The sequence below is a fragment of the Vulpes vulpes genome, chromosome 9 (genome assembly GCF_048418805.1).
Source record: "Vulpes vulpes isolate BD-2025 chromosome 9, VulVul3, whole genome shotgun sequence".
NCBI lineage: Eukaryota > Metazoa > Chordata > Mammalia > Carnivora > Canidae > Vulpes > Vulpes vulpes.
Window position 1 is genome coordinate 34,197,106 of NC_132788.1, and position 14,320 is coordinate 34,211,425.

General features: G+C 36.6%; 1 protein-coding gene across 3 annotated transcripts in view; it reads left to right on the forward strand.

Moving 5' to 3' along the window:
* Positions 1-11,641, forward strand: part of PARP4 (poly(ADP-ribose) polymerase family member 4) — a 107,499-nt gene extending 95,858 nt beyond the window's left edge. For all 3 annotated transcript variants that reach the window (XM_025996618.2, XM_072719739.1, XM_072719740.1), the window contains 2 exons: positions 6,089-6,221; positions 10,018-11,641. In XM_025996618.2, the coding sequence (XP_025852403.2) occupies positions 6,089-6,221; positions 10,018-10,180 (296 nt within the window). In that variant the 3' untranslated portion in view covers positions 10,181-11,641. The remainder of the gene's footprint in view (positions 1-6,088; positions 6,222-10,017) is intronic.
* Positions 11,642-14,320: the final 2,679 nt, after the last annotated feature.

The following is a 14,320-nucleotide window of genomic DNA, read 5'->3' on the forward strand; positions in this document are numbered from 1 at the left end:
GCACTGAACTGTATACTTTAAAATGGTTAAAATGGTATGTTTTATGTTATGTGTATTTTACTACAATTCTTTAAAACAAATATAATACATTAAGTGGGTAGTTCATACTTGGGTGTTTGTTATATTATTTATACCCTACAAATATATTGTTGTCTGTTGTATCTACTGAATATTTAATTTAAAAAAAAAAAAAACTAAGTGTAGGGATGCCTGGCTGGCTCAGCTGTTGAACATCTGCCTTTGGCTTGTGTTGTAGTCCCCACGGTCCCGGGATCAAGTCCTGCATTGGGTTTCTTGCATGGAGCCTGCTTCTCCCTCTGCCTGTATCTCTGCCTCTCTCTCCCTCTCTTTCTCTCTCTCTCTCTCTCTCTCTCTCTCTGTCTCTCTGAATAAATAAACAAAATCTTAAAAAAAAAAAAAGTGGGCAGCCCGGGTGGCTCAGCGGTTTAGTGCCACCTTTCGCCCAGTGTGTGATCCTGGAGGCCTGGGATCGAGTCCCGCATTGGACTCCCTGTACGGAGCCTGCTTCTCCCTCTGCCTGTGTCTCTGCCTCTCTCTGCAGAGAGAGAGTCTCTGTGTCTCTCATGAATAAATAACATCTTAAAAAAGTATGTGCATACTTGGGAATATTTGAAATTCATAAGAAACGTTGGGCTTTAGTGATGAATTAAATGTGGAAAGTTGAAGGAGAAGGACATTTTCTGGATTGAGCATGAGAAGGGAAAGCAACTGTAGACTGAATAATTGTGTTATGTTTTGGACTTTTAAAGTTGGAGATTCCTAGCAGACATTGGAAAGAAATACCTACTTGGTTCTATGATGCTAGAGCTCAGAAAGAGGGCAGAATTGAAAAAAACTTTGAGAGAACTATCATTATTTAAAGCTGTGGACCATGGGCATGTATGACATCACCTAAAGAAAGAGGATCGCTAGTACAGGGAAGAGGGCTTAAGGCCATCCTTGGGCATGCTAATATTTAGTGGTCAGACAGGACAGGAACGAGCAAAGACATTGAGACGAAATGGCCAGAGAAATAAGAGGAAAGCTAGAAAGTACGGCATCACAAGTGCCAACAGGTGAGCTCCCTTTTTTTTATTTTTTTATTTTATTATTTTATTTTTTTTAAATTAATTTTTATTGGTGTTCAATTTACCAACATACAGAAAAACACCCAGTGCTCATCCCGTCAAGTGTCCGCCTCAGTGCCCGTCACCCATTCCCCTCCAACACCCGCCCTCCTCCCCTTCCACCACCCCTAGTTCGTTTCCCAGGGTTAGGAGTCTTTATGTTCTGTCTCCCTTCCTGATATTTCCCAACATTTCTTTTCCCTTCCTTTATATTCCCTTTCACTATTATTTATATTCCCCAAATGAATGAGAACATACACTGTTTGTCCTTCTCCGATTGACTTATTTCACTCAGCATAATACCCTCCAGTTCCATCCACGTTGAAGCAAATGGTGGGTATTTGTCGTTTCTAATGGCTGAGTAATATTCCATTGTATACATAAACCACATCTTTATCCATTCATCTTTCGATGGACACCGAGGCTCCTTCCACAGTTTGGCTATTGTGGCCATTGCTGCTAGAAACATCGGGGTGCAGGTATCCCGACGTTTCATTGCATCTGAATCTTTGGGGTAAATCCCCAACAGTGCAATTGCTGGGTCGTAGGGCAGGTCTATTTTTAACTCTTTGAGGAACCTCCACACAGTTTTCCAGAGTGGCTGCACCAGTTCACATTCCCACCAACAGTGTAAGAGGGTTCCCTTTTCAGGTGAGCTCCCTTTATGGCTATATCTTTCCCACGGGTTTTCTCTATACTTCTCTGTATATCTTCATAGTACCTATGTTATTTTTCTGTATGTGTGTTTTTCTCCCATTTTTCTTTTATGTGTAGTTGCCAAATGTCTGATTTTTTTCCTGATTTGTTTTTATATCTCCCTACCCAATTTTCTCTTTTATCTTTTTCTTCATTTTTCTTTTATCTTTCCTTCCCCTTCTCAATTTACTTTTTAAGTGACTCTGGTACATTGTTTAGGCATTTTATAATTTTATTATTTATGATGTTTCTAACAATTATGTGTTGCTTATTATTAATATCATTTAAAAATACTCTAAGATTTTATATGTAATACTAAAAAATAAGAACCCTCTAAATTAAATAGTCCCCATATTTTCTTCTGTCTCTGTTGATTTTCTTTGTGGGATAATGGATTGGTTTTCTTGTTTTATTTTAAAAATTTATTCAATTATTTTTTCTCGCATTAAGAAAATGATGTCATTTTTTTTTTTTTTTTTGAGAGAGAGAGAGATAGTGTACATAGGAGTGTGGGAGGTGGGAAGGGCAGAGGGAGAGGAGAGAGAATCTTAAGCAGGTTCCATGCCCAGCGTGGAGCCCAACACAGGGCTACCTCATGATGCTGAGATCATGACCTGACCTGAAATCAAGAGTCAGATGCTTAACTGACTGAGCCACCCAAGTGCCCCTAAAATGATGTCATTTTTAAGTAGTTTTGGCTATCTCAATGATCTAAAATAAATGGTTTATGTGCAGATATATACATATTATGCACAAGGCTTTTTGTATTTGTAAAACAAAATTGTATATTATTATAAGACAAGATTTGGGGTTTTTTTCCAAAATCACTGTCTCCTAAAAAAGGAGGTGTATTTGAGTCTTCACAAATATTTTATGTTCTCTAAATTACTTTATTTTTATTTTTTAAGATTTTATTTATTTATTCATGATAGACACAGAGAGAGAGAGAGAGAGAGAGAGGCAGAAGCAGGCTCCATGCAGGGAGCCTGACGGGAGACTCAATCCCAGGACTCCAGAATCACGCCCTGGGCCAAAGGCAGGTGCTAAACCACTGAGCCACCCAGGGATCCTCAGAAATTATTTTTAGTGAGAAAGTGTCAATTGAGGAGAGCACTCAGCTTGAAATAGCCTTAGTGTTTATTTCTAATATTTAGAGAAATTATCTGACAGAACTCCTTAAATGAGAAATAAAAGAAATTTAACACAAGTTTATTAAGTATTTCTTGGAATATGAATTGAAACTGATAAGCACTGAATGTTGTTTAATGAGTCTATTGAAGATCACTTTCAAAAGCAACATACATGAAAGGATAAAGAAGATGCAATATATATAAATGCAATGGAATATTGTTCAGCCAAAAAAAAATGAAATCTTGCCATTTGCAATGACATAGGTGGAGCTAGAAAGATTAATGGTAAGTAAGCAAAGTAAGTCAGAGAAAGACAAATACCATATGATTTTACTCATAGGTAAAATTTATTTTTGTTTTAAAGATTTTAATTTTATTTATTCATGAGAGACACACAGAGAGAGGCAGAGACATAGGCAGAGGGAGAAGCTGGCTCCCTGTGGGAGCCCCATGTAGCACTTGATTCCCGGACCAGGATAACGCCCTGAGCCAAAGGCAGATGCTGAAGTATGGGAAACAAACTGATGATTACTAGAGGGGAGGTGGGTGGGAAATGGGGGAAATAAGTGATGGGGATTAAGGAGTACACCAAGGAGGAGCACCAGGTGTTATATGGAAGTGTTGAATTGCTATATTGTATGCTTGAAACTAATACAACATTGTATGTTAACTAATTGGAATTAAAATAAAAACTTTTTTTAAGTGTAGACAGAAGAAAGGACAAAATATGTATATGTAAGATATATACAAAAGAGGAAGAATACATGGGGAAACCCTGGATGGCTGGGGGAATCCTTGGATGGCTGAGCAGTTTAGTGCCTGCCTTCGGCCCAGGGTGTGGTCCTGGAGTCCTCGAATCGAGTCCCACATCAGGCTCCCTTCATGGAGCCTGCTTCTATCTCTGCCTATGTCTCTGTGTCTCTCTCTCTGTGACTCTCATGAATAAATAAATAAAATCTTTTTTTAAAAAAAGAGGAAGAATACATTTAATTAATTAAGCAAGGGAGAACACATGACATCTAGAAACTAACTTTGGAAAACAGCGAGGCACTTCTTACAAAACAACAACAAAAGCAACATACATCATGGGAATGCAAATTGCAAGATCCAAATAGTATTTATGTTTGAAGAGCTAGGAACTGGAGGACATATACAAGATGGCTTCAACTTTCCAATATATTCTTTTTTCTATAGAAAAGAGAGGCATTTCAATCAATTAATCAGTAAAGAATTTGAAGCAGATGTGGGAAAATGTTAAAAAGTGACCAGCTACGCAGTGATAGGAATATTCATCATATTCTCTTTCCTGTGTGCTTAAAATATTTCATAATAAAAAAATTAAGTGTCTATGCTGTACTGATGTTAACAATGCTACATACCAAGCATCTAAGATTTAAATGAGGGATCCCTGGGTGGCTCAGCTGTTTGGCGCCTGCCTTTGGCCCAGGGCGCGATCCTGGAGTCCCAGGATTGAGTCCCACGTCGGGCTCCCGGCATGGAGCCTGCTTCTCCCTCTCCTGTGTCTCTGCCTCTCTCTCTCTCTATGATAATAAATAAATCTTTTAAAAAAAATAAGATTTAAATGAAGATAATTTACCTGGGAAACTAGCAGACAACTCACTGTGACTCTAATGATGAAGATGGCAGGGGAAGAAAATAATTTTCCTTTCCCCTTCTGGTTTCTTGGCTGAGACACCAAGATTAACAAGAGAAAAACAAACCATTTTTATTATGTACACACATATATACCTGTACAAAGATGTGAGACTCAAAGGGCAGCCAGGCAACTGAGCTAAGGAAAGGAAGAGAGGTCCGGGGCTTCAAGCAAAGGAGGAGGGGCAGGAGAATTCATAGGAAGGTGAATGGAGGAAATGCTTGGTAAATGGACGTTGCCTTCCCATGCAGATACATTTCTCCAGTGAAAAAGTTATCTCTGGTAATATAGCTCTTTTCCTGATAAAAGCCCTTTTTCTCATTTCTTTTAGGCAGTTAAGGGGGAGGTGAAAAGTTTTACCTCAGCTCAAAATAAAAGCATGTTCTAGGGTGGCTTATTCTGAATCCACTCAAGATAGATGTTAAAAGTTTGGTTTCATGAAATGTGAGATTAGAAAAATAGAAATACTTGAAATCTAATTTTTTATAGGAAATGATTTCAAATACGTGACTTGCATTTAGGAAAATTAAAATGGTAAGCAAAAAAAAAAAAAAAGAAAGAAAATTAAAATGGGTTGTTAATTTCCAGCTCAATATACATAAACTTTCATTTTCAAGTTTGGTATTTTATAAAATAGTAAAATATCTTGGTCTGAATATATAACACTGGTTACCTGTAGATACTGTTTAAAAAATGAAAAGACAATTTAGTTGATCTAAAAAAAAATGTTTATTTTACACTATCTACTCTCAAGAGTCTAGAGAACTACAAAGTAAGGGGACAGGGCTGCAAGGTCTTCTAGAAAGAGACAAGCAGAAAACAAGGAAGAAGTACTTACCTTATGTTGACTGGTTGGGGTTTCATATCTGACCATATTTAGAAAGGTCAAAAACCAGGCAATAAGATAGCACCCAGAGTTGGTTTGGTTTGGGGGAATTGACTGACTGGATATATAGTGTTTCTAATCAAGGGGAGTTTTACAGGGACACAAAAGTTATCTAGGTTTTTGTTTTGCTGGATGTGGCACCCTGGGCAATAGCAGCTTCATTTTGGGTCTAGAAATTTATTTCAACAGCACAAATCACTAGACATAATTTGATAGGATGACCTACCCAGCTGTATCAATTGTTTATCTTGTATATTTAGGTTTATTCCTCTAAGCTATTTGTAGGAGGAGCCTAGAAACTGAATTTCTTTCACAAACTTCATGCATTTCTGTTTATTAAACATGGCAAAAGAGTGGAGCTGTAGATGTAATTGCTTCCTGACACCCCTCGGGATGCTGAGGCACTGGTTCCATTCATCCTCATTCTTTATTTAAATAACAGGCTAGTTAAGGATCTTGAAGAGAATCATAGAGTTTTAAGATCTGCTAATGTATTATGGTTTAATAGTATTATAATTCTTTAATAGAACTTTTATAAATGGGCACAGTTTGAGATACAGAGTTTCCAATAAATATAAGAGTTTTCCACTTTTAGGTATAAAAGGAAGAAAGCGTCTCCTGGACCTGATTGCCACATTTCTGGTGCTACAGTTTCTTCGCACCACGTTGGAACATAAGGGAATAGTCTTCAAATCATTGATGAAGTTGGATGATGCTTCCATTTCCAGGTGGCTTTAATTATAGTATTAAGCAACTTGCGTATATTTCTGACCATTTCTTAACTAAATTTTACAAGAAGCTACATGGAATTCTAAGAACAAAGAGAAATTATTCACAAGGAATATCTTGTCTGTACTCTTTGGTCATAGGCAGGGAACAATATTTTTGCCTCTTAGGTTCCATGAAAAACCAGGGCTCAGCGTGTTTAAGTATAGCGTACACTGGAATTCGGATCTTTGGTTCCTGGTTTAGTATTCTTTTCAATATGTCATATTGATTCTATGTGCTTTTGGAAAATCCACAATATGATTATTGGGACCAGGCCCGTTGCCAGTAATTGCAGGGCTTGGCACAAGAATATAGATGGAAACCCACATACTGTATGTCTAAGTATTTAAAAGTTATACATCAAACTAGCTAACTGTTAAATAAAACACATTTTAAAGTCCTGCCTTGACACATATAACTTCTTTTGAAGACTAAGTCCAAATTTAGAAATCTGTGACCACTTAAAATTTTGTGCCATAACATGACAGTGTAGAGAGAGCCGTTTCTGGGGCCTTTGCTCCTAATTCTTGGGGTGACCTCTGGCACCACAAGAGGCTTTGAGGCACACAGGAAGCCTCCCTACTTACAAAAATTCCATCCATACCCCATGCAAATGGTCGCTCTTTATGTGTGTGCATATACACACAATATATGTATATATACATACATATATAATACATAATGTAATAATTAATTACATAATTATTATAATACATAATTATAATTATTATAATATTATATATTATATATATTGTTAATTATATATAATTATTAATATTGTATATTATTATAATTATAATACATTATAATACATAATACATAATATATAATACATTATATACATATAATGTATATGTATATATACATACATATATAATTTGCTCATGATATTTTTAAAAAGAAGAGAAGTAGGAAAATAGCAAAACTAATAAAAAAAAATCTATAGGGGGAGGATGTAGAGACAGGTTGGAAACTAGGTTTCTCCTCATATACATTGTTTTATATTTTTGACTTTGAAACCAGGTAAATATTTTGCACAATAAAGACAAGAAACCAGAGAGAAGAGATTGAATATATTAAATTATTCCAGGAACTCCCATCAGTAATGTCTAGAATGTGAGGAAATAAGTGGCAAAAGGAAAAAGAGGGGATGAGTGGAAGCTATAAATTAAAGGACATGTGGCCCCAAGGCAATGTTAGGCCTACTTTGGATTCTGATGACAAAACCCATTTTATTAAAGAGAGAGAGAGAGATTTAAACATTACCTGGATATTTTGTGATATTAAAGAATTATTTATATCTGTTTTAAGTCATGTTTAAGAAAAAGTTCTTATCGCTTAGAGATACATATTTGCAGATGAAATTAAAATAAATAAGCAGATCTGTTTTTACCCTTTCAGAAAGACTGATTAAATTCTCAATTCCTAACAGCATCAAACACAAAACAGGTACTCAGAAAATAATAAATTGAGCATTTTGCTGTATGTAATTTATACTTCCAGTTTTAAGAAAAGCAACACTTTCTCATGAGCTTGCCAAACAACTCTTTGAGAAAGATGGAAATTTATTAAGTGAATATCAAGAAGAATACTTCAAAGAACTAGTAGACAGGACTGACAAGTTAATATTTGACTTAATAGGCACAACCAAAGAGGCACTTCTTCTATTTATGTCTTTTTCAACTGAGACAGAAGGGAAGAGAGGCTTAGGAGACAAGTTGGCCAAAATAAAGCCATTTTGGTTTTTAGGCTGACCCTTAACATAAAAGTCAACAAGTCTTAAAAAGAGTCATAAGATATAAATGATAGAAGACCGCAAGGCCCCACTCCCTCCAGCAGTAAAAGTCATAAAGGCTGGAGGTTGCTTTTGCGGGTAATTCCATGACTCTAAAACAATGGAAAACTAACTACCCAATGTAAATGTTAAATCCAGAGTTAAAGAGTAAGCCCTTCCTTATAGGATTGGCTAATTAAAAAAAAAACAAAAACAAAACAAAACCTTCTAAAACTCTTTGTTGGAAGCAGGAGGGGGGGTGGTCCTTTTCCTCCCCTGGGAAGAGAGACTACTACTTTATCTATGAAGTAGCTCCTTTCTTACTTGTATACTTAACAAATTTTTGTCCCTTTCTCTACATGGCTTGCTCTTGAATTCTCTCTCTCAAAAGGCCAAGAACCCTCTTGGCGAGGGGTGTAAGGCCCTCCATCTTGGCCTGTCTGGCATCACAACTATGATAACCATTAGAACAAGTATTAATAACTTTGAACTTACTTTTGAATTGCAGTATTATAAAGTATTAAACCAAGATTTTCAAAGATAATGAAGTATATTCCATCACATTGCTTTTACCATATGACTGTTACTATGAGAGCAAAAAGGTTTGTTGGCGCTTTCATAATAGTAATATTTATTCCCTGTTGATTGCATATTTAATTTTAACTTTTCTTTTTGTTTTTATTTTTCTGCTTCATGATAACATATAACATTAATGCACACTAATAGCACATTGAAGGGGGTATATGAACAAAACCTTCATACTAGTATGGGATGGTCAGTCAAAAGCTTAGAGACCAGCTAAAGGAAGACCAATTGAATTAGTGAGAATATTTAAAATGAGTTTTGTTGCTTTCAGTAGTCCATAACTATAAGTAGACTAATGATTACTGGGAAACAGGCCTTTTAAGCACTTTGGACATGCTCACCATTTAGTATGTTTGTGTCATCATGATATTCATTAACATTTATTGATTGCCTGCTCTCTGCCAGGGGTTACTAAAGCCTGTGACATGCATGTATTTTGCTAATCCCCACGACAAACCCCTAGGATCTCATATTATTATTATAATTGAGGAAACTGAGACTTCTAGTCTTGAATGAAAGCTTCATCATAGCCAACATTGTGTGATTTCAGAGTCAGGGTTTGAACCCAGCTTTTAGACATCATACTATACTAATGGCCCTTCCTCAGTTTACAGGGAAAAAAATCAGGAAGATGGAGAGAATTTTCCAAATTTTTAGTTTCCCCCCAAAGAATTTTTTTCACTGTAGTATATGTTACCACTTGCTTGCTAATAAATTCTAGCAGATGACATGATTAATGAGGAAGTAGCTAACTAATAATGAAAAATCTCAGAATTTTTCTGAGTCCTGCATAGACTTTTGAATATTTGACAGTCTTGAATGTTTGACATCATTTTATGCACACAAACTTAAAGTTTTTATGTTATGCACAGTTTGGTAGTACATGGTTTCTGATTTGTGTGACAGAATTAACTATATGAAAGTTTTATGGGTGAGTCTTAGGTATTTTGCTAACTGATCAAATTGAGAATTCCTGGTACAGTAAAAAGGAGAGAGAAATAGAAACCTGATTTGTAAAATAGTATTGAGTTTCTGCTTGAAGAATGGATGGATTTAGATCAAGTAGAATGGAAAGGAGATGACAAAAAACAACAAAAAAAATCATATAAAATCTAGAGAAGGCTTGAGTTGTCCTGGAGGGACCAAGGAAGTCTATGAAGCATTTGGAAGCTGGAAAGTGATGAGCTTAATATATTTTAAAATGTGTTGGATAAGTTAAAATCACTGTGTCAGTCTGATAGAACTTTCATAAAATGTCAGAGAGAATTGCTTTTTTAAAATATCTTAATTTTTGACAGAATTATTTTGTCTGATATAATGTGCTAGGTTTGGTACCACATTACATTTCGTAGGTAATTATATTCTGATGTTGTTGGAACCATTTATTTTTATTCTAGAACTATCCCCTGGGCTTTTGAAGAAATAAAGAAAGCAAGTGAATGGGTAAGAAGAACTGAAGGACAATATCCATCTATCTGCCAACGGCTTGAGTTGGGTCAAGATTGGGACTCTGCCACTAAACAGCTATTGGGGCACCACTTCTCTTTACAGACTTCTTAATTACAGTCAAGGCTGAATCAACTGAAGTTGTTTTTTAAACATTACTCATGCTTCCATGTACAAAATAATCAGATATCTATAGATACCTATAATGAAGTTTAATTATGATTTTATTCAGTATAGCACTCACTTTAAAATAAACAGAAACAGGGGTGCCTGGGTGGCTCAGTCAGTTAAGTGTCTGCCTTCAGCTCAGGTCATGATCCCAGGATTCTGGAATGGAGCCCCCACATCAGGCTTCCTGCTCAGCAGGGAATCTGCTTCTCCCTCTCCCTCTCCTGCCACCTCGTACTCTCTCTCCTCTTGCTCACTCTATCTCAAATATAAAATCTTTTTAAAAAGTAAAAAATAAAATAATTGATTATTTTAATGAACTAAGAAGTGATAATAAAATTAATATTACAACATTACAGATTTTTTGTGTTTAAAAGTTTTAAGGTGATAAAACTGGCTGGTCCTGGAGCCTCATTTCCTTCTCCTCTTTAAAGACTCTAGTAGAGAATGGCCCAGCTGGACTTAGTAAGCTAGACAGAAACAAGGTCTTGGCTGATGTCAGTGTTCCTGGCGTACAAGCCTGTTTCCTGGGTCCTGAGTCTCCAGACCTTTGCCCTTGTATGCATGCTCCCTGGTGTGGTTCCTAAACTATAGATCCCTTGATACATTTTTTGTCACTTAGAAAAGCTAGGTGTCCTAAGTAATTCTTTCATGGATCTATCTAAAATCCTAAAGTCCTCTAGATTTCCTCCTATGTTATCTTGTAGAAGTTTTATAAATATTGCATTTTATTTATTTTTTTTAAATTTTGCATTTTACATTTTGGTTTATGATCCATTTCATTTTTCATGAAAGCTGTAAGGTCACTTTCCACCTTCCTCCACACTACCACTTCCAGATTACCTCTATATTTATGTAAAAAAAACCCTGGTTTCATTGAGATTCATTCTTTTGGCTGTCCTCCAATCTGTCCTCATTGCTGTCATTTGCCATGTGCCCAGTTCCTACCCTCATTCACATGGTTCAGGATTTCCCTTTCTACTGCCAGTCCTGCCTTCATCTTGAGTGACTTCCATTAACCTGCCGTGTGACCCTCCTAATTCCCTGGACTAGAACCACAGCTATAATTGAGGGTTGGCAGAATGCCTTGTGATGCACTCAGAGGATGGGAAGTTTGTGAGGAATTACTGTGAGGCCTTCTCCATCTGCCTGTCTCCCTGGGAGGTAGACTTAAGACCATTTCTCATCACCTCCCAGTTCTGAAGCGATGTAAAGCTCAGGAGACAGTTGGAGACTAAAAATCCTAGCTGCATTAAGAATTGACTCCTCAGCAATGAGGTGTCCCACGACACACATCAAAATTATCTAGCTCCTTTGGGGGTGTGGGACAAGGACCAAGGGGAGCTGGCATCTTTGACTACTCTTTCTCTTGCTGTTTATGTAAGTAATAAACATCTAAATCTAAAATGGCTTGTTATGTCTTTACTGGCTAAATCAATCAGGTCTTGCCCTTGGCCTTGTCTGCTTGTTTGATATAATCACAGAAGGTAAATTCTTTTCTTGTTCTATCAGATTAGAGGATAAAAGATTGATAGTACCTAGTAGCAGAGTGTGTGAAGATAAATAGACTTCCTTATGTTATCACTGGAAACATATACTAGTAAATGTATTTGCAATTTCTCCAAATTTAAATCACTACCCTCCTTGATCTAAACATTTCACTAAAAAAAAAAAAAAAAAAAAAAAAAAAAAATTTCACTAATAGGAATTCCACTGCTAGAAATTCATCTTGCAAAAATATGGACACACACACATGCATATGTTATATATGCACATATATATATTTCAGTTGCAGAATAATATGGAATAGAGTTCATTTAAAAATTATATAAATGGGTGTTTATACATGTATGAGATAAAAGTCTGTCATGTCATATTCCAAACTGGTTACCTTTGAGGAATAGGAACTTTGTTTCTATCCTATATATTTGAATTGGTTAAAAATTTTTACAGTGAATATATATATATATATATATATATATATATATACACTTAAAATTTTTATTTCAAAAATATATAAAAGCCAAGAAAATAGTATAATGAACATAAATCCTGTCATTTAAGAGATTTTGCCAGGTTTTTATAAATTGAGAACAGTCTTCTCTTCCCTCTTCTTTTGCTATTGACTTGTTAAAGAAACAAGGTCAGTTGTCCTATAGGATTGTCCCACATTCTGGATTTGTCTGTTTCCATTTTTTCTTTCCCCATATTTCTTGTAAACTGGAAATTTGATCTAAGGTCCTGAATAGATTAAGGATCAATATTTTTATCAACAGGAGCCATATAGTTTGGTTGTTCTTTTAGCAATGCTAACAATGATCAGTGGGTTTTCCAATGTGAAGCTGTGTTTCCCCTACAACCAACAAATAGTCCGTGAAGGGATTCTTTGGCAGCCAATTCCTCATCAGTCTTTCACCTAACAGTTTTGTTGCTGAAATTATTTTCATGAAACATTGTGATTCTCTATCTTTTCTTCTACGATTAACTGAAATTCTTCTGAAAGAATGAGCTTTCCCCATCAACTAATGTTGTTTGATTATAGTATTTTTAAAAACTTACTTCAAGGGACACCTGGGTGGCTCAGTTGGTTAAGTATCTGCCTTTGGCTCAGGTCATGATCCCAGAGTCCTGGGATGGAGCTCTGCATCCAGTTCCCTGCTCCTTAGGGAGCCTCCTTCTGCCCCTCCCTTTGCTTTCTGCTTCCCCTGCTTGTGTACTCTGTCAAGTATAAAATATTTTTAAAAATTACTTTAAAAAGATATTTAATTATTAGAATTGTTGCGTATCTTCCTTTATAGGTTAAGAGTCTGTGAAGGGCAGAGGGACTGTTAAGAGACAACAGGCCCAAAATGGAATTATCTGTGCCAAGTCCCACATCAGCAAACCAAGGCTTGATGCACAACCTAACTGCAATTTCAGCCTCTTCTAGGAATAGAATCTTAACCAGTAGTCTGGAATTTCCTGGTAATACTAGTGAGGTAATCCTCCGGATAGACCTCATCCCTCCCCCAAAAGACAGTGAATTGGTCTGAAATAATCCTTTCTTTTGTTTATGATTTCCTTGCCCCACCCCTGTTCTGCTATGAAAAGCCTGTCCTGCATTGCTTTGGAGCTCCTTTCTATTTGCTGGATAGGATGCTACCCCAATTGTTGAATAAAGCCAATAAGATCTTCAGATTTAGTCAGCTGAATTTTAATACCATGTTCTATTGTTGTTTGTATTGTTAATGCTTGGTATAGTCATGTTACACAGGATGCATTTAGTGAGCTAAACAAATAAAGTAAACCCTACTTAAGATCTGATGAGCCTCTCCATGATGTGGGAAACAATGGCAAATGAAAAATTATTAAATTTCCTACTACTTACAGCCCCTTGACAAGTCCTTGAAACAGAGTGACCTTCCTCTAGAGACTCAGCTGCCTCGATGTTGATACATTGCTAAAGGCAAAAGGCAATCTTAGTCCAACTCTCCAAGATCTTGGGAATCTATCTTCCCCAAGCATATGGCCTGTTGATATTCATCTGAAGGTTCTCGTGACTAAGGTTTATTAGACATAATAAATGACCTTTCCCAACAATAGCCAGCCCCCTCAAATCCTGGAAACCTTGCTTCCAAAATTCCTTAGAGACTGAACTCTCTCCCTAACCCCCTCCCAACTTGAAAGTATACAACATGTCACTCCTCATGACCCCGGGACAGCTCTTCCTGCCTACAGGTCCCCTCTGGTGCTTTCATAAAACCACCTTTTTTTTTTTTTTTAAGATTTTATTTATTCATGAGAGACACAGAGAGAGGCAGGCAGAGACATAGGCAGAGGGAGAAACAGGCTCTTCAAGGGGGGCTCGATGTGGAACTGGATCCTCAGACCAGGATGACGCCCTCAACCGCTCAGCTATCCAGGTCTCCCAATAAAACCACCTCTTTGCACCAAAGACGTCTCAAGAATTTTTTCTTGGCCATTGGCTTAGAATCCTAACGTCTTTCCTACATCATCCAAATGGATCTGCTGGACCATAGATGATTCTTCAGTAAACTTCAGCGTTCATTTAAAAGAGTAAATCTTATAAATTAAGTCCACCATTCA